At 45.5% G+C, this 25,731-nt stretch overlaps 1 protein-coding gene across 4 annotated transcripts in view; it reads right to left on the reverse strand.

Annotated features, from left to right (window-relative positions):
* miga1 (mitoguardin 1) overlaps positions 1 to 25,731 on the reverse strand; it is a 96,171-nt gene that overhangs the window by 57,381 nt on the left and 13,059 nt on the right. For all 4 annotated transcript variants that reach the window (XM_078560710.1, XM_078560711.1, XM_078560712.1 and 1 more), the window contains exons 3-6: positions 22,399 to 22,529; positions 16,446 to 16,575; positions 14,988 to 15,124; positions 7,883 to 8,006 (exon numbers count right to left, since the gene is read on the reverse strand). In XM_078560710.1, the coding sequence (XP_078416836.1) occupies positions 7,883 to 8,006; positions 14,988 to 15,124; positions 16,446 to 16,575; positions 22,399 to 22,529 (522 nt within the window). The remainder of the gene's footprint in view (positions 1 to 7,882; positions 8,007 to 14,987; positions 15,125 to 16,445; positions 16,576 to 22,398; positions 22,530 to 25,731) is intronic.

Raw genomic sequence — 25,731 nt, forward strand, 5'->3', positions numbered from 1 at the left:
GGTGTGGGCAGACGATCCAGCGGGCTGGCCTTATAATGAAATGCTGATGTATTACAATGAGGTTCCTGCTATCCGATGGCGGGAAATACAGCCCACCATTGGCGGGCTGAGCAAACAATCGCAAGCTGGTTTCACGCCGTCGTGAAACCGATCGCACCATATTGTCCAGTCATGCCATCGAACATGCCCAATACCGGCAGGCATGGAAAATCTCAGCCTGAGTCTCTGAGGTGCTTTGCTTACTCAGTTGGAGCAGTGTAGTTCTACCACTTCACGTTCCTCCACAGGATCGACATGAGCAGGAATTGCAACACGAGACATCACTAGAAAGTTCAGGGTTTAGCAACTTTACAGAGACATCGGGCATGTCTATTCTAGGTCGATTTGTCGCCTCAGGGATTTATGGTTCTACATTAATCACAGACGGAATAGTTAGTTGTTGGAATGTGTCTCTATCATGAATATGGTCCATGTGTTTTCGAATGATTTAGTCGACCTGGAAGGATAGGGGACCAGTCTCTGAGACAATGGTTCCAGGAACCAACAAGGTCCCGCAATTCCGCACGAACACTGTGTCTCCTACAGTGAACCTGTGAGTTTGAAAACACCAGACTTAACCTTGTATGTAAGCGGTGTTTTATCAATAATTCAGACTGTGTTAAACCCATAGTCGAATGAGGCCTTGTATGATAACAGAGAAGGAAGTGGGAAAGCCAAGTTTCTAGAGAACCTTCTGATAACCTCTTCATTTCAGATTTGAAAGTTTGTACAGCTCTCTCAGCTAAACCATTCGATGAGGGATGGGTTGGGGCTGTTTTAATATGTCTGATTCCATTCAGATTCATGAATCTCAAACTCTGTACTGGTAAAGACTGTACCATTATCAGAAATGATGATTTCTGGTAGGCCATGTATACTAAAATAGTGACGCAACTTCTTAATAGTTGTGCTTGACGTCGGTGATCTGACTTCATATACATCCATCCATTTAGAATGTGCATCTACGGTCAACAAAAACATGGTACCTAAGAATGGACCTACATAATCAACATATAGTCTAACCCAGGGTTGACCAAGCTACTCCCACGGATGCAATAGAGCTGAAACAGGCAACTTCTGTTGTTGCTGACACTGGAGACAGTGCTTGACCATGCTTTCAATGTCACTGTCAATGCCTGGCCACCAGACATAGCTTCGTGCAAGCATTTTCACCTTTGATATGCCTGGATACGCACTGTGAAGCTCTGCCAAGAGTGGTTCTCTACCTTGTGATGGAACGACAACTCTTGATCCCCACAACAAAACTCCACCCTGACAGCTTAACTCTGTGTTTCTGGCATGGAACAGTCTCAAATCTTCAGATACGGGCAAATTTGACCACCCTTGTAAAACAGTCTCTGATTTTCGACAATATTGGATCTCTGTTCATCCAAGTTCTAATTTGTTTCGCACACACAGGTGAAGAATCCAAGAAATTCAGCACAAGCACAACTTCTTGTGACACTGGGGCATGTACAATGCTATCTGGTAACAGGAAACATCCGCATTTGCAATATGTAAGCCAGGACAGTACATAAAGGTATACTCATACGCAGATAATATCAGAGCCCAACATTGTATTCTTGCTGATGCTATTGACAGAACTGCCTTATCCCCACTGAGTAAACCCATTAATGGTTTATGGTCCGACACAATGGTAAAATGTCATCCATGTAGGCGCTGGTGGAATTTCTTCACTCTGAATATCATCGATAAATCTTCCTTTTCTAGCTGGGAATAACCCTTCTCGGCTGTGGAGGGTTCTCGAGACATGGCCGATGGGCCTTTCTGATCCATTTTCCATTCTGTGTGATAACACAGCTCCTACCCCATAAGGAAAAGCATCACATATCAATACCAACTCTTACGATGGGTCATAGTGTAGCAATAAACATGACAAATGCAACAGTTTCTTTACTTTCACAAAGGTTTCCTCCCGTTGTGAATTCCACAACCAACGGTGATTTTTTATTTAACAACAAGTGTAACGGTGCCCACAGAGTTGATAAGTTTGGCAAGGAGTGGCTATAGTAATTGATCATACCCAGAAAGACTTGAGTTCGGTTACACTGGGCGGTGAGGGTGCATCCTTTATTGTCCGAACTTTCTCTTCTACCAGATGCAAACCCATGGCGTCCACCCTGTGACCCAGGTAAGTAACTTCTGGCACTTGGAATGTACATTTCTCTTTCTCTAATCATACGCCAGCTTCCATGAATCTTCTCAGCACCTCCTTCAGGTTGGCCAAGTGTTCGGTTTCAGTTGACCCTGTGATTAGAGCATCATCTAGGTATACTACCACTCAGGGAAGTCCTTGCAAAAGATTCTGCATTGTCCTTTGAAAGATTGCACATGCAGACGATACTCCAAAGGGTAGGTGAGTGTACTGATAAAGACCCTTGTGTGTGTTGATAATCTCATATCCTCTAGATGTGCTATCCAGCTCTAATTGTTGGTAAGCATGGTTCATATCCAATTTTGTATAGGATTTGCCTCCAACTAGCTTTGCATATAAGTTGTCTATCCTTGGAATGGGGTACTTATTAATTCGGCCATTTTGTTTACGGTCAATTTATAGTCCCCACAAATGCGTACGGTTTGGTCAGGCTTAACCACTGGAGCTATGGGTGCTGCCCATTCCGAGAATTGGACTGGTTGGATAATGTCCAGCTTTTCTAACTGGCACAGATCTGCATCCACCTTCTCCTTCAACGCATAAGGCACAGGCCTGGCCTTAAAGAAACGTGGGGCAGAATTTTGCCCTTGTCGGGTGGGCTCAGCAGGGGCGAGCGGTGGTGGTTGGGAAGCTAACCCCCCCACCCCTGCCCATCCGCAATCGGGGCCGGACCGCGATTTCACACTGGCGGACCAGTTAAGGCCCACCCAGCGTGAAACGCGAGCGGCAGTGATCAGCGCTGTCTGTGTGGGCGGGGGAGGAGGGCGAGCGGGGCAAGCGGGGAACTTCACACATGCACGTGAGTGAGCGCTTGAAAATCTGCCCGGGACACAGAGCTGCCTCAGAGAAATGAAGAGTTTTTTAAAAAGTAGAAATAAAGATTTTAGAAATGTTATAAAACATGTCCCCTCATGTGACTCTGTCGTCGGGACAGGTTATGAATGAAATTTTAAAAATTTTATTTTTTTTTATTTGATGTTGGAAACCTCCTCCCGCCCATGGATGTAAAAAATTTAAGTTAATTTAATACTTTAATGGCCTTAATAGACCTTCTAATTGTCGGAGGGCATGCTGCCCATTTCTGTGCATGCCCGCCAACTGCACTATCGCGCGACTGCGCGTTGATGTCGGGACGCTCGTCTGACGTCATTGTGCGTCATTTCACACTTGAATGGGTCGTGGGTGCGCGTCCGCCCACCGAGGTGAACATTCTGCCCGTGGTGTTGCCTGAGGGTCCACGTATAATTTTGCTTGCCAACTTTCAAACTTCCCTAATATGTCCTGAAATACACTGTCGTATTTCCTTAGCAGTTCAGGAACTCCTCATGCTTTCAGGTGAAATATTTTAGACTTGATTTTCAGTAACCAGTCTTGGTGCAGAAGACTGGGTCCTTCTCCTGTCACTATTATTATTGGAAGCTGAGCTGTCTGTTGCCTATAAGACACTGGTGCTGTGGCGATGCCCTTTACCCGAATAGATTCTCCAGTGTACGTCTTCAATTTAGCAATTGTCTGCTCCAGATTCAGAATTGGGTACCTTCATTTAGGTATTTAAATGTGTGCTCTTCCACCACCGGGGTTGAGGCTCCCGTGTCTACTTCCAATATTAGTGGCTTCCCATTCACTTGGAATGTGACAGTGATGGGTTTGGTTTTTACAGTGGTGACGTTATACAGGGAATAGATGTCAGTGTCGGCAGCTTCAGGTTCTGCTGTATTTTTTAATTCAATCATGTTGGTTTGTTGCTCTATGGGCTGTTTCGACTTTGCCCTGCATTGCCTTACTACGTGACCTTTCTTATGGCAGTAATGGCATTCTGCCTCCTTGAATCTGCAGGTGCCCAGTCTATTGTCACCCCCACATCTATAACAGATTAATCTAGGAGCCGCTGCTGAAGTGTTTCTACTTGGCCTTTTCATGTTTCTAACAGTGAACATTGCCACTCGCTTCGATGCTGTGGGTCTGGTTTTTGCACCACGCCTGGCAGTCAGTACCTGCCCCACATGAGAAACAGCGCCATGTTGTATGTGTTGTAAAGCCTGCGAGTCTCTCGCAGCACTTTCCAAGGTGAATGATATTTCCAGGGTGCGCTTCAGGTCGATCTCGATCTCTGTGAGTAAATGGCGCTGGGTGGCGTCATCTTGAACTCCACAAACTAATCGGTCCTGCAGCATATCATTGAGTGTGTCTCCGAAGTCGCAGTGTTCTGTTAACTGCTTTAGCTTTGCTACATAGGTTGTGATGGACTCTCCCGGGGCCCTAACTCTGGAATTTGCATTATTATGGTTGGCTTCGGCTGGTAATGCATTTCCACGAGGTCCACTAATTCATTAAAGGACTTAGAATTGGATGCACACAGGGCCGTCAGACCACACGTGAGATTGTATGTCTTGCTACCACATACACTCAAGAGGATTGCTTTCTGTTTTTCCTATGTGGTAATTTAGTTCACTACGAAATAAAAACCAAGGGGCTCTAAACATTGGCTCCAGTCTGCCATGGCCCCATCGTAAGGATCGATTCTGCCAAAGAGCGGCATGACTGGTGAGTAGTCTTTTCTTTTTCTTAAGATTCGATGTACTCACGTTAACCAGGCGAGGTGCAGCATCGGAGCTACTTTACCCTCATCGCCAAATGTAATAACGTGGCGCACTGGACAGGGTTTCAACAAGAAACAGTCAAACTTTATTACAGAGAGCTTTTCAGATGCTGCACGTTTGATCGGGACTCTCGTCAGCAATTCCCAGCCCTTGGATTACCCGCTCTTAGGCTCTTTGGTCAGAGCCTCCAAGAACATCACGTGGCCCCCTGATAGACAGCAGGAGAGGCTATACCTTCAGTTACTACACAAGGGTTATCGGGGACAGGCAGGAAAGTGGAGTTAAGGTCACAATCAGACCAGCCATAATCTTATTGAATGGTGGATCATGCTCAAGAGGCCGAATGGCCTACTCCTGCTCCCATTTCTTATGTTCTTAAGGTTGTGAAAGACATAACGTAAATATAATATCCTTTTCTTTTTAAACGAGGAGAATAGTACCGGATGAAACTGGCCTGCTTCCCAGTTTGCACATTAGTCGTTTTAAGTTGCTCTGCATTTAATTCCATTTCCGGAGACCCATATCCTTCGTGATTAGGTTGTTAAATGCTGCAACCACGGGCTTGTAATCGCAGTCATGAAAGACCCAATGACACTATCACAAAGAGGTGCAGGGAAACTCTCCCCAGCATCCTGGTCAATATTTACCTCTCGGAACCTAAATACTGGTGGTTATTAGGTTACCATTTCTGGAACCTCACTGCACGCAAATTTGCTGCGGCATTTTCGGCATTACCACGGTGACTACACTTCAAAAAAGATTGCCATTGGCCGCAAAGCGCCTGAGGACATCCCGAGGGCACGGGGGGAGCTACATAAATGCAAGTTTTTCTTTCTTTCCGTTAACGCTGGATTATAAGTTCCATTGGGAATTGGAAAGAGCAGAGTAAGACTGACAAGGCAGCAGCTGGAGCTTTCATCACAGGCCCATAAATAATAAATCTGAGTCAGTCTCCACGGTCTCGCACAGTGAGGCATGTGGGGTTTGCAGCCTACAACCCGTCTACAGAGCTTAAACAGCAGGTGACAGGGAAAAATGCAAGGCAGGCAGCCAGTACCTAAATATGGCTCCTTTACCCCTCCCCCCCCCGACCCCGCCCTCCTCCATTCCCCGGAGACTGAGCCATTAGGCAACGTCATCAGTCTGATGAGTTGGGATAACTGCTGCCCTCTGGTGAGCTGCAGGTGCTTTTCTTCAACAAACTGACAAAGACAGAGAGAGAGAGAGAGAGAGAGTGAGACAAAGGAAAGAAAGACTACAGTGCCTTTCACCACCTCAACGGCAGCAAAGGTGCTTCACAGCCAGTGAACTACTTGACGTTTGGCCATTGCTGAAAATCGGGAATTCGCTCCCGAGAAAAGCAACCGAGGCTGGGGGGCCGACTGAAAATCTGAAAACTGGGATCGAGAAATGGCTGTTATGCGAGGGAAGCGGAACCAAGAGAGGTGAATGGAGCCAAGGTAAAAACCAGCTGGGATCCAAACGAATGGCCGGAGGAACTTCTGTTCTTATGCAGCCAATTTGCACATAGCAGGATCCCACAAACATTGATGAATAAATGAACGTATCACCTGTTTTGATGAAATGTAATGGACCAAAAACATTAGCTTTGTTCCTTTCTCCACATATGCTGCCTGATCTAGCCAGCGTTTCCAACATTTTCCATTAGTGCAGATGCAGGAATTGTGCAATATTGTGCTTTTATCCGTTTGCATTGGTGTTAGTTGAGGGCTTAAATGTTGGCCAGGGCACCGAGGAGAACATCCCTGGTCTTCTTTGCAATAGTGCCGTGAGATACTTTTACCCGAGAGGGCAGAGGGTTCCTCGGTAATAACGTCTCACCAGAAAGACAGCATCTCTGACAGGGCAGCACTTCCTCAGTCTGGCACCGAAGACTGGTGACAAGCATGGGTAGGAGAGGGACCGCAACCCCAGTCTGAACTATCACCTTCGGGAGGAACAATGCAAAGCAATCCACCAAAGGCCGGGGAATTGGCCTAGAGGAGTCACTGGCCCCCGAGGGAGTGAGTAGGTGCATTCAGTTATCAAATAAAAGTGCAACATGTAAATGATGATGATATTGCATAGACCATTTTACTTTGCATTTTTGGAAGGTCCTGAGTTTTGGATACATTTTTCACAACTTGCTGTCAGGTTCACATGTAATATCAGCTACAACTTACAAATTACTAAGGCACTTCACAGCAGCAAAACCAGACAAAATGCGACACCAAGCCACATAAGGAGATATTAGGGCAGTTGATCAAAAGGTTGGTCAAAGAGTTCAGTTTTAAGTAGTGACTTCAAGCATGAGAGGTAGGTAGAGAGGCGCAGAAGTTTAGGGAGAGAATCCCAGAGTGTAGGGCCTAGACAACCAAAGACATGACCGCTAATGTTGTAAGGAAGGATCAGGGATTCACAAGAGGCCAGAATTGGAAGGATGCAGAAATCTTGGACAATGGGAGGGTTGGAGAAAGTTACAGAGATAGTGAGGCCAGTGAGGACATGGAGGGATTTGAAAACAAGAACGAAATTTTTTTAAAATCAGCCTATGCCACGTCGGGACCAATTTAGGTAGCATAGTGGTAATATCGCTGGACTAGTAGTCCAGAGGCCCAGACTAATGATCTGGGGAAATGGGTTCAAATCCCACCACGGCTGCTGGTGGAATTTAAATTCAATTAATGAAATCTGGAATATAAAGCTAGTCTCAGTAACAGTGACCATGACAACTATTACTGATTGTTGTAAAAACCCATCTGGTTGATTAGTGACCGTTAGGGAAGGGAATCTGCTGTCCTTACCTGGTCTGGCCTACACATGACTCCAGACCCACAGCAATGTGGTTGGCTCTTATCTGCCCTGTGCAGTGGCTGAGCAAGCCAGTTCAAAAGCAATTTGGGGTGGGCAACAAATGCTGGCCTTATCAGCGACACCCACATGCCATGAAAGAATAAAGGAAGATGGGAGGCCAGACAGGAATGCATTAGAATAGTGCTGTCGTACTTTTTCAATTGCACAGACAAGCAGTGGATTATACAAGTCAACTACACAAGCACAGACTCACCAATGTCATTTGCAAGAGAAGTTGGGTCAGATGCACCCAGAGTGGCTTCAAACTCCTCCTGCAGACGATAAGCCCTCTGAAGCAGCGACTCCAGCTTGTGTATGAATTCCGCACTAATGATGTCCTATTGGAGGCAAGAAGAGATGGATTTATTACCCACAGAACAATACTGTCCTTCTAGAATGCGCCTTGTAAATCAAGTTATTTAATGGCAGGTTGCAACTTCAATCTCCAATCCACTGTCTTGAGCTCGTAATCCAGGTTGACACTTCACAGAATCTCACAGTGCAGAAGAGGCCCTTCGGCCCATCGAGTCTGCACCGACATGTGAGAAACACCTGACCTACCTACCTAATCCCATTTACCAGCACTTGGCCCATAGCCTTGAATGTTATGATGTGCCAAGTACTCATCCAGGTACTTTTTCAAGGATGTGAGGCAACCCGCCTCCACCACCCTCCCAGGCAGCGCATTCCAGACCGTCACCACCCTCTGGGTAAAAAAGTTTTTCCTCACATCCCCCCTAAACCTCCTGCCCCTCACCTTGAACTTATGTCCCCTTGTGACTGACCCTTCAACTAAGGGGAACAGATGCTCCCTATCCACCCTGTCCATGCCCCTCATAATCTTGTACACCTTGATCAGGTCGCCCCTCAGTCTTCTCTGCTCCAACGAAAATAACCCAAGTCTATCCAACCTCTCTTCAAACTTAAATGTTTCATCCCAGGCAACATCCTGGTGAATCTCCTCTGCACCCCCTCCAGTGCAATCACATCCTTCCTAAAATGTGGTGACCAGAACTGCACACAGTACTCCAGCTGTGGCCTCATCAAGGTTCTATGCAACTTCAGTGCGGTACTGCGGGGGTCCTGCACACTGGGAGGTGAGATGTTAAACTGAAGCACCCCCCGCCGCCTTCTGAGGAGGACATAAAAGATCCAAAAGCACTATTCCAAAGAAGAACACTGGAGTTCTCCCCAGGGTCCTGTTCAATATTTATCCTTCAATCATAGGAGAGTCCCAAATTTGCACTACCCTTTGTGTGAAGAAATGCTTCCTGATATCACCCCTGAATGGCCTACTTCCAATTTAAGGTTTTGTCCCACCACCAAGGAAATAATTTCTCTCTATCTACCCCGTCAATCCTTTAATAATCTTGAACACTCAATTCGATTAACCCTTATTCAAAGGAATACAAGCTATGCAATCTGGCTTCCTTATTTAGCCCTTTTTGCCCTGGTATCATTCTGGTGAATCTATGCTGCACCCACCCCAAGCCCAATATATCTTTCTGAGGTGCGGTGCCTGGAACTGAGCACAATTACTTCAGATACAGTCTAACCAGAGCTTAATGATGTAAGTCGAGCATAACTTCCGCCACTTTGTTTTCTAACCCCCTTGAGAAAAAGGCTAATGCTCCAATAGCCTATTTAATTTTTGTATCTGTCCTCTAGCTTTTAGCGATTTCTATACAGGGAGCTCTAAATCACTCCACTTCTCTATGGTCCCTAACATTTTACTATTTAGAAAATACAACATCCAATCTTTCTTTGGTCCCCACACTGAACTCCATCTACCACAGAATTGCCCAACCATTTAATCTATCAGTGTCCCTTTGTAACCTTCTGATCTCTTTTACACCAATTACACTGCCACTTAGCTTAGCGTGTTCAGCAAACTTGAATATAAGACTCTCTATTTCTTAACCTAAAGCATTCATAAGTACAGTGAAAAGCTGAGGCCCTGTATAGACCCTTGGCGGACTACGCTTGTCACATCCTGCCAAGTGGAGTGCTTACTCATTATCCCAACTCTCTCTCCTACCTCCTAACCAATTCCTTATCCATGTCAATAGGTTGCCTCCAATTCCAACCAGTTTCATTTTTTTTAACAATCACTCGAGCGGGACCTTACTGAAGGCCTTCCAGAAGTCCATGTAATTAATATCCATAGACACTCCCAGATCTACCATGTTAGTTACCTCTTCAAAATAAAATGCAACTACCTTAGTTTGACATGACACGTCCTTTACAAACCAACTCTGGCTCTAACACTAACCTAACTAAAAACAAATTAACTTGTCATTTATCTCACCGCTGTTTGTAGGAGCTTCTGTGCACAAATTGGCTGCTGTGTTTCCTCATTACCACAGTTACAACACTTCAGAGTACTTAATTGGCTATAAAACACTTTGCCATGACCAATGACAAGATTAAGAGAAGTGCTCTAGAAATGCAATGTCTTTCTTTCTTTTCCCTTTTATGAAAGCCTCCATGGATCAATGTCTTTGTGAGGTTGAGATACTGTATACAATATGTGAGACAACCTTAATTCATAACATAACTTAATTTGACATTTAAACATGTGCCCAGATCAGCCTTTTTGGTAACAGATTCAAGCAACAGTCGGTAATCGTACCTAAGTGCTCTTTCCCACTCTTGCTAATGGGTCCTGTACATTGTATCTTGGCTTCATTTTCCTGTTCCAAATACGCGTTGCATTTCACTTATCCACATTAAAATCCATTTATTCTCCACATAGCTTCAAGTTATAAGTAAATATTATAATACTAGAAATTCCATGTTCAATTATTTATGAAAAGTGCAAACACGAGACATTTTTTATTTATTTGTTCACAGGATGTGGGCTTGGCCAGCATTTATTGCCCATCCCTAACAGCCCTTGACAAGGTGGTGGTGAACCGCCTCCTTGAACCATTTCAGTCTATGTGGCGTAGGTACACCCAGAGTGCTGTTAGGGAGGGAGTTCCAGGATTGTGATCCAGCGACAGAGAAGGAACGGCGATATAGTCCGGATGGTGAGTGGTTTGGAGGGGAATTTGCAGGTGGTAGTGTTCCATGCATCTGCTGCCCTTTTCTTTCTAGGTGATAGAATTCTTGGGTTTGGAAGGTACTGTTGAAGGAGCCTTGATGAGTTGCTGCAGTGCATCTTGTAGATGGTACACACTGCTGCTATTGTGCATCGGTGGTGAAGGGAGTGAATGTTGAAGGTGATGGATAGGGTGTCAATCATGCAGGCTGCTTTGTCCTGGATGGTGTCGAGCTTCTCGAGTGTTGTTGGAGCTGCACTCATCCAGGCAAGTGGAGAGTATTCCATCACACTCCTGACTTGTGCATTATAGATGGTGGACAGGCCTTGGAGAGTCAGGAGGTGAGTTACTTGCTGCAGGATTCCCAGCCTGTGGCCTGATCTTGTAGCCACAGTGTTTGTATGGCTAGTCCAGTTCAGTTTCTGGTCAATGATAGCCCCAGGGTGTTTAAAACACACTCCCGTAGAATTGCACTAAGTTCGTACTCCAGAAAGAGTCTTAGATAATTGTCATTTGCTTCCATTTTCAACAGGTGTATGCTATGACTCAGTTGTTAACACTCTTGCCTTTGTTAGAAGGTCACAGGTTTAGATCATGGGTTCAAACCCTACTCCACAGACTTGAGTACTTAATCCAGACCGACACTCCTGTGCAGTGCTGAGGGAGTGCTGCACTGTCGATGTGCTGAATTTCCAATGAGACGTTAAACCAAAGGCACTGTCTATCTCTCAGATGACCGAAAAGAACTCATGGAATTATTCAAAGAAGTCCTGGCCAGTATTTATCCCTCAACCAACATCGCTAAAAACAGATTTTCTGACCGTTATCACATTGCTGTTTGTGGAAGCTGGAGGTGTGCCATTGTTTGCCGTGTCTCCTACATCACAATAATGACCACATTTCCAAAGCTCTACATTGGCTGTTAAGCACTTCGAGACATCCTGACCTCATGGAAGGTGCTATAGAAATGCAAGTCTTTCTTTTTTTAAAGTTTAACAAATTTTCAAACTAGTTTGCTCAATTGTCAACAAGCCTTAATTTTGTCAAGAAGCCTCACATTGTTCAATGCCATGTGAAAATCTTAGGGCAGGATTTTATGCATTGGCGAGCGGGGGCAGGGCCCGCTCCACGATGCGTAAAATGATGCGCGATGATGTCGGCGGGAACTCCCAACGTCACCGCGCCCCATTTAAATTTTCAGGAAGGCGGGGGCACAGCGAAATCAGCTGCGCGCCCGCCGACCTGTCAATGGCCAATTGAGGCCGTTGATAGAGTCAATTAAACAATTAAAGGGCCTGCCCGTCCAACCTTAAGGTCGGTGGGCAGGCCAGGAGCCCCGGCGCAAATTAGAAAAAGCAGGAAACCTCATCCACGGGCGGGATGAAATTTCATGTAGGTTTTTTAAAATTTTAATAAAGTTTTTGTAAAAATTATGGACATTATGTGACATTGTCTCATGAGGGAACATGTTAAGGAAATTTTATTTTTCTATTTTTAGGTTTTTAACATTTAGAGCCGATCTCCCTGAGGCTGCACTTCCCGATTTTGGGAATCCCTTCCCGCCCGCACAGGGAGCGCATAGCACTTCTGTGCAGACATCACGCTGGGCAGGCCTTAATTGGCCCGCCCATGTAAAATGGCGCTGCGCCCCCAATTGGGGGCGCTGATCGGAAGCGCGCCTGTGCGTGCCCGCCCTTCAACTTCGCCCCCAACGGGGGGATAATTTAGCCTTTAGTAATTATTGGTACAATTATGTAGTTTATAAGATTATTATATTTTGGGTCTGCAGTTTTAAATTTTGGGTAAATGAAGGGGATCATGTGACCTGTTCTGCAATCTGCTCGACAGTAAGCCTGGGTAGATTGATTTTTAGAGATCAAAGGGAGACTTAGATGATTTTACTGAGAAAAAGGTGCAAAGTATTTATGCTTAAAGACAATGAATTTGTCTGAATTTATAATGAGTAGTCTCCCAAAGTCCCAGAAAAGTGTAGAAGGTACCGAGGTGTAAACAGTTATGCTTTAACCTATCCCTTTACTTCTAAGATGATAGCTAGTCTTGACCTCAACTCCCTAATTAGATACAAGGTTTCATGTTGCCATGGGGAGGAACATAGGAGCAGGATTAGGCCATTCAGCCCAATGAGCCTGTTCTGCCATTCAATACGATCATGACTGATCATCCACTTCTATGCCTTTATCCCCCACACTATCCCCATATCCCTTTATGTCATTGGTATTTAGAAACCTGTCAATCTCTGCTTTAAACATACTCATTGACTAAGCTTCCACAGCTTTCAGGGGTAGAGAATTCCAAAGATTCACAACCCTCTGAGTAAACTCTAGAGAATACAAGCCCAGTTTCCCCGATCTCTCTTCATAGGACAGTCCCATCCCCCCAGGAACAAGTCTGGTGAACCTTTGTTGCACTCCCTCTATGGCAATAATATCCTTCCTAAGGTAAGGGGACCAAAACTGTACTCCAGGTGCGGTCTGACCAAGGTTCTATACAATTGAAGCACGGCTTCACTAGTCCTGTATTCAAATCCTCTTGCAATAAAGGCTAACATACCATTAGCCTTCCTAATTGCTTGCTGCACCTGCACGTTAGCCTTTAGTGGCTTATTGATGAGAACACCCAGATCCCTTTGTATATCAACATTTTCTAATCTCTTACCATTTAAGAAATACTCTGCACATCAGTTCCTCCTACCAAAGTGGATCACTTCACATTTTTCCACATTATATTCAATCTGCCATGTTCTTGCCCACTCACTAAGTCTGTGCAGATCCTCTTGAAGCCACTTTGCATCTTCCTCACAACATACATTCCCACCTAGCTTTGTGTCATCAATGAACTTGGAAATATAACATTTGATCCCCACGTCCAAACCATTGATACATACTGTGAACAGCTGGGGCCCAAGTACTGATCTTTGCTCTATCCCACTAGTCACAGCCTGCCAACGAGAGATTGGCCTGTTTATTCCTACTCTCTGTTTTCTGCCTGTTAACCAATCCATAATCCATGCCATTATGTCATTTCCTATCTGTTAATTTTGCCAACCTCCTGTGAGGGGTTTTATCAATTCTGAAGTAACATCCTCAAAATCTCCAACAGGTTCGTCAAGTATGATTTCCCTTTCATAAATCAATGTTGACAATGCCCAATCAGATCATTATTATCCAAGTATCCATTTATCACGTCCTTTATAATAGATTCTAGCATTTTCCCTACTACCGATGTAAGGCTAACAGGTCTGTAGTTCCCTGTTTTCTCTCTCCCTCCCTTCTTAAGTAGTGGGGTGACATTCGCTCTGCAGGAACCATTCCAGGATCTATAGAATTTTGGAAGATGATCACCAATGAATCCATTATCTCCATAGCTACCTCTTGCAACACTCCAGGATGTAGAATATCAGGTCCTGGGGACTTATCAACCTTCAGTCCCATCAATTTCTCCAATACAACCTTCTCGCTAACACAAATTTCCTTCAATTCCTCAGCTATTAACAGGAAGTTTGAATTTCCTTTTAAATGTTATTGGTCTGTACAAGATCGTTACAGTATCTATTGACATCTTTCATCAGTTACCTATTGAAGGGATTAATAAGGTGTGACCATACTTCAAAAAACATGCAGATTAATTCACAGCATCTTTAACTAACAACTGGCAATATCCAGAAAAAAACATTCTTGAGCACTTGTCCTGCTATGGAGCTCACATGGTAATCAGCCTAAATGATATCTAGCTCCAGTGTCCACTGCGGCTCGATTGGGAGCAATCTCGCCACAGAGTGAGAAGGTTTTGGATTTAAGTACCACTCAAGAAACTTGAGCACAAATACTAGGCTGGCACTCCAGTGCTGTACTGAAGCAGTGCCGCACTGTTGAAGGTGCCATCTTTTGGATGAGACATTAAACCCGGTGGATGTAAAAGATCCCAAAGTCAGGCCAGTCCTCCCCAGTTTCCTGAACAATTGTCCTCTCTCAATGAAAATCACTATCGCGTTCCAGTCATTATCACATCCCCATTTGTGGGAGCTTGATGTGCCCCACTTGACTGCCGCATTTTCTGCATTACAATAGTGACTACATTTGAAAAGTACTTCATTGGCTGTGCTTTGGGGCATCTCAAGGTTGTGAAAGGTGTGACATAAATGCAAATTCTTTCATCACGCTGTCTTGCTCCAAACTTCTCCAGCGCTGAGTAACCCTGGATTGCCCAGCGTTCCATGTTAATGTTTTATGTCCCCTTCTCATTGTTAAGCCTTACCTCCACCGTTTCTTCCGCAATTGCGTCTCCTGCCCCCAGTTTAACCGCAGTGCAGTTCGCCTCATCCTCTGCCTGCCTGCTGCGGAAGGTCAAAGCCTGCTCCCAGCGCTGGAGTGCCTCCTCAAACAGCTCCATACCTGCACAGGGGCGAGAGTCAGAGGTAACAGCAACATCTTTGTCACTGGCACGAATCATGGAGAGATTTACAAAAAAAAACTGCAGATATCAGAGAGGGAAAACTTTCATCTATATTTGCACGGTTTGCAGATCAGTTATTAAACTGAGGCCCTGGCTTCCCTCTCTCAGAATCACACAGAGCAGAAAAGGCCCTTCGGCCCATCGAGTCTGCACCGACACGTGAGAAACACCTGACCTACCTACTTAATCCCATTTACCAGCACTTGACCCATAGCTTTGACGTGCCAAGTGCTCATCCAGGTGCTTTTTAAAGGATGTGAGGCAACCTGCCTCCACCACCCTGCCAGGCATTCCAGACCATCACCACCCTCTGGGTAAAAAGGTTTTTTCTCACATCCCCCCTAAACCTCCTGCCCCTCACCTTGAACTTGTGTCCCCTTGCGACTGACCCTTCAACTAAGGGGAACAGCTGCTCCTTATCCACCCTGTCTATGCCCCTCATAATCTTGTACACTTGTAATCTTTCAGGTGGACATGAAGGATCCTGCAGCATTATTCGAAGAAGAGCTGGGAAATTCTCCCATTGTCCTTGCCAGTATTCATTCTTCAACCAACATCACCAGAAGCAGATGATTGCCTTTGCAATCAAATTGCTATTGTTGGGATCTTGCTGTACACACATTAACCGCTCCGATTCCCTACTTCGCAACAGTGGCGACACTTCATTGGCTGTGAAGCACTTTGGGATGTCACTAAGGGTGCTACATAAATGCAAGTTTGAGCAAGGTTCACCGGATTGGTCCTCGGGATGAGAGGCTGAGTAAATTGGGTCAATATTCTCTGAGTTTAGAATAATGAGAGGCGATCCCATTGAAAGATACAGATTCTGAAGGGGCTCGACAGGGTAGACGCTGAGAGATTATTCCCACCAGATTCGGGGAATCTAAAACGTGGGGTAACAGTCTCAGGGTAAGGGGCCGATCATTCAGGACTGAGATGAGGAGAAATTTCTGCACTCAAAGGGTTGTGAATCTTTAGAATCCTCTACCCCAGAAGGTTGTGAGTGCTCCAGTGTTGAATACATTTAAGGCTGGGATAGGCAGATTTTTGGTCTCTCAGGGAATCAAGGGATATGGGGAGTGGGCAAGAAAATGGAGTTGAAGCCCAAGATCAGCCATGATCACATTGAATGGCGGAACAGGCTTGATGGGCTGTATAGTCTGCACCTAATCCCATCTCTTATGTTCTTTCTTTCTTTAAACTACTCAGTCTTCCATTTCACACAATTACAATTCTCTGTTTTGTTCTCCCGTCACATACCCATCAGATACAAGTTTTCAGGAGTAGTCACCGGCACATTAACCAGGTTGACGTCATTTTCTTCGGCAACTTTGTCCCACAAGTTAGACGCAGCACATACACAACTGTGGGAAGAGTTCACACTCCGAGCCTGGGTACAGAAACAAAAGGTGCAACAGCTTAAATCACTTTCCACTTCTGTAACTCTGTAACCGTTATAAAAAAAACCTGCCTCCCTGAATTAGCAAGTGAAAGAGGTCAGTCAATGGCAACTTGTCTCACTGCTGTTTGGGGGACCTTGAGGTGCGCAAATTGTGTTTCCCTCAAAATAACAGTCACAGTGATAAATATTAAATAACTTGTCGACTTGTCAGGATATCCTGAGAGTGTGAAAGTTGCGATAGAAAGGCAGGTTCCCTCTTTGAAAATTCAGGGGCAGTGAAACTCTGGTTCCCCATAAAGTGAGACTCACACTCAAACAGACTATCACAATTTCAGGGCTCCAAAACCACGTAAAAGTGTCAGGAAGATATAATAATTCTCATAATGTTATTGGAATTTATTATAAAATAGTGGTATCTGTGCCTGTATGTGAGATTTAATTGGATTAAAGGCAGCTGGTCTGAAGGCTTTGATGTAAACATGGTAAACATGGGGGTAGTTTAGAATGTAAGGTGTAAAAGGACATTTGCATTTTTAAATGAACCTGATGAGATTGTTTTCAAAGGAGGGGTGAAATGGGTCACCTAGCCAGGTGAAGTTTAGAAACAGTGGGCTGAATTTTGCCATCGGCGAGCAGGGGGCGGGGCCCACTCGCTGATGTGTAAAATGACGCAGGATGACGTTGGGCAGAACCCCCGATGTCATCCCGCCCCATTTAAATTTTCAGGAAGGTGGGCCCGCAGCAAAATCAGCTGTGCGCTCACCGACCTGTCAATGGCCAATTGAGGCCCTTGACAGGATCATTGAAACAATTAAAGGACCTGCCTGTCCAACCTTAAGATTGGCAGGTCAGCCAGGAGCCCCAGCGGGGAATAGAGAAAACATGAAACCTCATCCACCTGCGGGATGAGGTTTCATGTAGGGATTTAAAAAGTTTAATAAAGTTTTAGTGTAATTTATGAACATGTCCCAAGTCACATGAGGGGGACATGTTAAGGATTTTTTTTTTCTATTTTTAATGTTTTTAAAACTGTCAGCGATCTCCCTGAGGCAGCACTTAGCCTCAGGGAGATGTGCACTCTTTCGTGTGCATGTGCGAAAGAGCACACTCTCGCTTTTGGGGAATCCCCCCCTGCCTGCACAGGGAGCGCATAGCACTTCCCCCTGGACGTCACGCTGGGCGGGCCTTAATTGGCCCACCCACTTAAAATGGCGGCGCGCCCCCAATCAGGGCGCTGATCGGAGGCACGCCCGCACGCGCCCACTCCTGCACTCCACCCCCCGATGGGGGGGGGGAAATTCTTCCTATGATTCATTAAATTTAAAATGTATTCATTTTTCCTTTTAAAAAGTGCTTCAATCTCCCTGAGGCAGCTCCCTCCACATGCTCGAAAGAGCTCTGGACCCGACTCTCTCTCCTCCCACCGCCTGCACAGGTAGCGCTCACTACCGCTCGCGATCCATGCTGGGTGGGTAGTAATTGGCCCGCCCGCATTAAAATCGCTATTTTGAGTACATATGAGTTGGTTCCTGAGGCATACAGGCAGAAATTCAGGAATATGAGAAAATAGTCTGGGCAAACTTATATTGAGTCTGAAAGAGTAAAACAAAGTAATTTTGACCGGTGGATACGGGCATTAAAGATAGAGACAATATATGCAGCTCTTAGAGACAGATAATTCTTTTGAAAGAATTTAAAGACTCAATTCCTTCGGTAGTGAGAACTCATGTGGAGGAACAGAGGGTTGAAACGGTAAGACAGGAAGCAGCGATAGCTGATGATTATGAGCTAGTTCATAGAGCTAAACCTTTTTATCGTCACCCTTTTAAATCAGAAAAGGGTAGAAAGTGGAAGGTGAAAGGAAGGTGGGTAGTCAGGGAAGGGAAGGAGTAGTTGGCAATTCCCAGGGAGTTTTTTTCTCAGAATAAAAAAGGAAGGTACTGAGGGTAGAGGTGACACTCGAAAATTGAGGTGTTATCATTGTAATAAAGTTGGACATAAGAAATCTGTGTGCTGGAAATTGCAGGGAAAATCTGTTGGAATTATAGGGGTGCAGAAAAGTTCTGGAAGTAAAAGTACTGTGGGTTCTGAGGTTCAGGTACAAGAAAAACCAGTGGTTTGTATACAGGTAAAACAGGGAGAATCAGTGATAGGTAAAGAAGTAGTGTTCACAATTTACCCAAGAGAATTCAGAGGAGCAGGTTGCAGAAATGTTTAGAGATTTTGTGTCTTAAGGGAAAGTCTTTCCATGTGTACAGAATGGAGTAGGTAAAGATGCTAAAATTTTAAGAGACACAGGGGCTAGTCAATCCTTAATGTTGTGGGATAGTGATATTTGTTGTTCAGAGGGAGTATTACAGGAACAGGTGATAGTAAGTGGTGTTCATGGAGATGCTAAACCTATTCCATTGTGGAAGGTAAATTTAAAGAGTAAGTGGAAAACAGATGAGGTGATTGTTGGAATAGTGGAAAATTTGCCCACTGCAAGGGTTCAATTTATTCTGGGTAGTGATATAGCTGGGTCACAAACGTGGGTGATGTCTATGGTAGTTGAGCAGCCAGTGTTTTCAACAGAAGTGTTGCAGAGAGAGCATCCTGGATTATTTCCAGATTGTGTGATAATGAGATCACAGGCTCATAGGTTGAAACAAGGAGAACAGGAAGTTCAAAGACAGGGAGAAGGTGTAGAAATCCAATTAGCTGACACCGTGTCTGATAAGGTTGTTCAGGAAGAAAGGCTAGAGGACAATTCAGCTGAAGCATTTAACTCAAGGAGGTTAGTGGACGTACAGGAAAAGGATTTGGAAATAAAACATTTATATCTGACAGCTTACTAAGAAACAGAGGTAAATGTATTTCAGAATTTTATTACCTTAAGGGTGATATTTTAATGAGAAAATGGAGGCCTTATCATGCTTCAGCAAAATGAAAGCTGGCGGGAGATGCATCAGATTGTACTACCATTTGGATATAGAAATGAACTTTTCAAGTGCGTATGACTCTTCTTCAGAACGGTTCTGAAGAAGGGTCATATTGGACTCGAAACGTTAACTTTGTTTCTCTCTCCACAGATGCTGCCAGACCTGCTGAGTTTTTCCAGCATTTTCTGTTTTTACTCCTGTAAGCTGCAAGGGCATGTAGCAACCTGAAGACAACCTAAGAGCCCCGACACAAGTCGGCCCCTTTAAGTTATAGTGGCCACACACAATATTAAAAGGGGCAGCGCACTTAAAATAAACCGCTCGTGCGCTCCAAAAATAAATTAGAGGAGGTGTTGGAAGTACGATCAATTTCCTTCCCGTTTTCAATTGCCATTTCTCCAGGGCACAATGATCCCTGCCAACCCCTCTCAAGATGACTGCCACCCCTGACACTGGAACAACTGAGGGCCTCTCACTTTTGGCATTTTCCTTTCTTGTTTATTTTGTTGGTGGATGAAGTGTGGTGGGGTGGGGGGGGAGTCAGTGGGCTGATGATAATTGTGGGAGGAGGTTCACTGTTAAATACGAAGAGGAGTAGGAGGAACATGTTGCCAATCTGTTCATAAGCCTGGCAACTGACCCGAGACATCCATGGAATTTATATTGTTATAGACCCGAGAGAACCCCATAGCTCTGTGTTGTTTCATAGACTCTACAGCACAGCAAGAGGCCTTTCTGCCTTACTGATCTGTTCCGTTGTTAATACTTTACATGAACCTCCTCCCATTCCAATTACCACATCTCACCCTGCTGTTGCTGACCTTCATTTACTCCTAGTCAAGCAACAAATCAATTATAAAATTCTCGCCCTTGATTTCCAGTCCCTCCCCCTCCCTATCTCTGTAGCCTTCTCCAGCCCAACAATCCTCCCAGATCTCTGTGTTCTTCCAATTCTGGCCTGTCATGCATCTCCGATTTTAATCATTCAACCATTGGCAGCTGTGCCTTCAGCTGCCTGGGCCTCAAGCCCTGGAATTCCCTCCATCTCTCCTACTTTATGACATTCCTTAGAACCACCCTCCTTGCCCAAGCGCCCTAATATCTCATTATGTGGCCTGGTACCAAATTCTGCCTGGTAATGCTCTCTGAAGCACTGTGGGGCTTTTTAATATGTCAAAGGTGCGATATAAATGCAAGTTATTGATGTTGTCTCTTGTATCCTTCTATTCACTTCTCCCTCACATCTGCATTAAACCTTCCCTTGAATATGCCAATCTGCTTCAACCACTCCAAGCGGCAGCGAGTTCTGTATTCACACCACTTCGTATGTAATGAAATTCTTCCTCAGTTCTTTACTTGGTCTGTCAGTAGTTTTGTTATATATACATATCTATTTCTGTATTCACCCACAGACTTCTCCACATCCACTCTATCGAACCCCTTCACAGTAAGGCCACTATCAGGCCTCCTTTGCTTTTCCAGAGAAAAGAGCTAAATTCTTTCCTACTAGTTGTCTCAAAGGGTTTTGAGTGGCCAGGCATGAAATGTGTAAACCAGGGGGCAAATCAGAGGTTGAAAAAAAGTAGTGGAGATGGGAAGCTTTACTAAATCACCATTACGCTGCATAGACTGCAACGGTTCAAGAGGCAGCTCACCACCACCTTCTGAAGGGCAACTAGGGGTGGACAATAAATGCTGGCCCGGCCAGCGATGCCCACATCCCGTGAATGAATTTTTAAAAAAAAACACCACTTCAATCCTCTGGAAAGTTGCTTCGTTTGCAGCTGCCAATAATATCGCCGTTATCATACTGATCTATTGGTAAGATTTTTACAAATCTGTATTTGATCTGAAATGAAGCTGTATTTGAGGTACAGATTAATCAGACCCTGGGTGGTTGTTGTACAGAAGCTCCAAATGGAAAAGTGCATCTCACCTTTCATCCAGAAGGTAAAATAAGTTGAAGGCTGCAACTGTGTCTAACCAGCCTCCGCTGGGAATAACTGGTAGGCAGCCAGAACAACTGGGAAATCCAACCAGAAATCATTGGGCACTCAATTTTGTCGGCCAACTTTGGCTGTGGCCAGTTATGATTTACTGGGAACAGTTGACTTGTGAAGTGGGAATTGAATGAAGTCTGCAGACAATGTTCCCCATTCTGGTGTGTCATGTAGGCTGCATGGTCCCATTTTGTTTTAATTCTTTCATAGGATGTGGGAGTAATTGGCATTTGTTGCCCATCCCTAATTGCCCTTGAACTGAGTGGCTTGCTAGGTTATTGCAGAGGGCAGTTAGGTTATTGCAGAGGGCAATTAAGAGTCGAGCACATTGCTGTGGGCCAGACCAGGTAAGGATGGCAGATTTCCTTCCCTAAAGGGCATTAGTGAACCAGAGGAGCTTTTGCATCAACAGATGATAGCCGTCATGGTCACCGTTACTGAGGCGAGCTTCCAATTTCAGATTTACTGAATTAATTTAAATTCCAGCTGCTGCTTTGGTGAGATTTGAACCCACGTTCCACTAGCCTGGATTACTGGTCCAGTGACTTAACCACTTCACCATCATCTCCACCCTAATTCCTACTCGTCATCTGTATATATGTGCTGGTTATTGAATTTTGCCAGATATAGTCGCGTGGTATCAGATTGTACACAGACTCTTTGCCGAGCCTCCATCGCTTTCCCTGACTGGACTAACCCAATGAGTATAAAATTGCAGCGATGAGGGTCAGTTGGCAGCTCCCGGTCAGCACCTGCGCAGCTTTTCTGCCCGCAGCTGGCAGGATGTATTTCCCCTGACCCTGCCCCTATGGCTCACGATGCACCACTCCTTCCTGTCTGAGTGAGAGTAAACCCCTGAAGATTTGACTTACTGCTCATCGTCCACTTACCGAGGCCAGGCTCTGTGCTGAGCCGGAGTACTTGCTGAGCAGTCCCAGAGAGGCATACGTGTTAAGCGAGTGCGACCCCTTCGATTGCAAGGAGAGGCTCAGATTTTGTCGGCTGCTCGCACAACTGGAACCTGCGAACGAAAATCACAAAGGGAGGGTGACCTTGTCGCAAATGCATCTTTCACTTTACCCTGTTGACTTTCACAGCTTGAAAGACAGAAAGAACTTGTACTAATATAGCACAGTTCACAACCTCAGAGTGTCCAAAAGCGCTCTGAATGAAAGACTTTTGAAGTGTAGTCACTTGCAGTGATGCAGCAAATGTGGCAACTCAAACTGGGAGCACAGCAAAAGCCAGATAGACTATTTTTAATCACGTTGACCAGGTCATCAGGGAGAGCTCCCAATAATGCCGACAGGATCTTTTACCATCACCTGAGGGGGCAGATTGGGCCTCGGTTTGACACCTTACCTGAAAAACATCACCTCCAACAGTGCACCACTTCCTCAGCCTAGATTGTGTGCTCATGTCCCTGGAGGGTGTTTTGACCCCACAACCTTCTAACTCAGAAGTGAGAGTGCTACCAATTGAACCAAGGAGAGGCAATGGCGTGGTGGTATTGTTGTTGGACTAGTAATTCAGAGACCCTGGGTAATGCTCTGGCATGGGGGAATTTGAATTCAATAAAATATCTCTGGAATTAACAATCTAGTGATGACCATGGAACCACTGTCGATTGTTGTAAAAAAAAACCCATCTGTTTCACTAATGTCCTCTGGGAAGGAAATCTGCCATCCTTACCTGGTCTGGCTTACACATGACTCCAGACCCACAGCAATGACTCTTAAATGCCCTCTGAAATGATCTAGCAAGCCACTAACAAGTTGTAACAAGCCACCACAAAGTCACAAAAAAGGAGTGAAACCGGGTGGACCACCCGGCATCGACCTAGGCACCGGAAACGACAATGGGAATCTCAGCCCTATCGACCCTGCAAAGTCCTCCTTACTAACATCTGGGGGCTAGCGCCAAAATTGGGAGAGCTGTCTCACAGACTAGTCAAGCAACAGCCTGACATAGTCATCCTCATGGAATCATACCTTACAGATAATGTCCCAGACACCACCATCACCATCCCTGGGTATTTCCTGTCCCACCGGCAGGACAGACCCAGCAGAGGTGGCGGCACAATGGTATACAGTCGGGAGGGAGTTGCCCTGGGTGTCCTCAACATCCACTCTGGACCCCGTGAAGTCTCATGTCATCAGGTCAAACATGGGCAAGAAAACCTCCTGCTGATTCCCACATCCCGCCCTCCCTCAGCTGCTAAATCAGTACTCCTCCATGTTGAACACCACTTGAAGGAAGCAGTGAGGGTGGCAAGGGCACGGAATATACACTGGGTGGGGGACTTCAATGTCCATCACCAAGTGTGGCTCGTTAGCATCACTACTGACCGAGCTGGCCGAGTCCTAAATGACATAGCTGCTAGACTGGGTCTGCAACAGGTGGTGAGGGAGCCAACAAGAGGGAAAAACATACTTGACCTCATCCTCACCAACCTGCCTGCCACAGATGCATCTGCCCGTGATAGTATCGGTAGGAGTGACCACCACAGAGTTGTTGTGGAGACAAAGTCCCACCTTCACATTAAGGATACCCTCCATCGTGTTGTGTGGCACTACCACCGTGCTAAATGGGATAGATTTCAAACAGATCTAGCAACTCAAGACTGGGCATCCATGAGGCGCTGTGGGCCATCAGCAGCAGCAGAATTGTACTCAAACACAATCTGTAACCTCATGACACTTCATATCCCCCACTCTCCCATTACCATCAAGCCATGGGATCAACCCTGGTTCAATGAAGAGTGCAGGAGGGCATGCCAGGAGCAGCACCAGGCATACGTAGAAATGAGATATCAACCTGATAAAGTTATGACACAGGACTAATTGCGTACCAAACAGCATAAGCAACAAGTGATAGACAGGGCTAAGCGATCCCAAAACCAACAGATCAGATCTAAGCTCTGCAGTCCTGCCACATCCAGTCATAAATGTTGGTGGACAATTAAACAGCTCACTGGAGGAGGAGGCTCCACAAATATCCCCATCCTCAATGATGGAGGAGCCCAGCACATCAGTGCTAAAGATAAGGCTGAAGCAATTGCTACAATCTTCAGCCAGAAATGTCGAGTGGGATGATCCATCTCGGCCTCCTACGGAGGTCCCCAACATCACAGAAGCCAGTATCCAGCCAATTCAAGTCACTCCACGTGATCAAGAAATGGGTGAAGGCGCTGGATACTGCAAAGGCTATGGGCCCTGACAATATTCCAGCAATAGTGCTGAAGACTTGTGCTCCAGAACTTGCCACAAGCCCTAGCCAAACTGTTCCAGTACAGCTACAACACTGGCATCTACCCGTCTATGTGGAATATTGCCGAGGTATGTCCTGTACACAAAAAGCAGGACCAATCCAACCCGGCCAATTACCGCCCCATCAATCTATTCTCCATCATCATGGAAGGGCTCATCAACAGTGCTATCAAGCAGCACTTGCTTAGCAATAACCTGCTCACTGATGCTCAGTTTGGGTTCCACCAGGGCCACTCAGCTCCTGACTTCATTACAGCCCTGGTTCAAACATGGACAAAAGAGCTGAACTCCCGAGGTGAGGTGAAAGTGACTGCCCCTGACATCAAGGCAGCATTTGACTGAGTGTGGCATCAAGGAGTCCTAGCAAAACTGGAGTCAATGGGAATCAGGGGGAAAACTCTCCACTGGTTGGAGTCATACCTAGCACAAAGGAAGATGGTTGTGGTTGTTGGAGGTCAGTCATCTCAGCTCCTGGACATCACCGCAGGAGTTCCTCAGGGGAGTGGCCTCGGCCCAACCATCTTCAGCTGCTTCATCAATGACCTTTATTTCATCATAAGGTCAGAAGTGGGAATATTTGCTGATGATTGCACAATGTTCAGCATCATTCATAACTCCTTAGACTGAGGCAGTCCATGTCCAAATGCAGCAAGACCTGGACAATATCCAGGCTTGGGCTGACAAGTGGTAAGTAACATTCGCGCCACACAAGTGCCAGGCAATGACCATCTCCAACAAGACAGAGTCCAGCCATCGCCCTTTGATGTTCAATGGCATTACCATCACTGAATTCCCCACTATCAACATCCTGGGCGTCACCATTGACCTGAAATTAAACTGGACTAGCCATGTACAAGAGCACGTCAGAGGCTAGGAATCATGCGACGAGTAACTCACCTCCTGACTCCCCAAAACCTGTCCACCATCTACAAGGCACAAGTCAGGAGTGTGATG

Source organism: Cetorhinus maximus, chromosome 17, assembly GCF_964194155.1.
Source record: "Cetorhinus maximus chromosome 17, sCetMax3.hap1.1, whole genome shotgun sequence".
Lineage (NCBI taxonomy): Eukaryota > Metazoa > Chordata > Chondrichthyes > Lamniformes > Cetorhinidae > Cetorhinus > Cetorhinus maximus.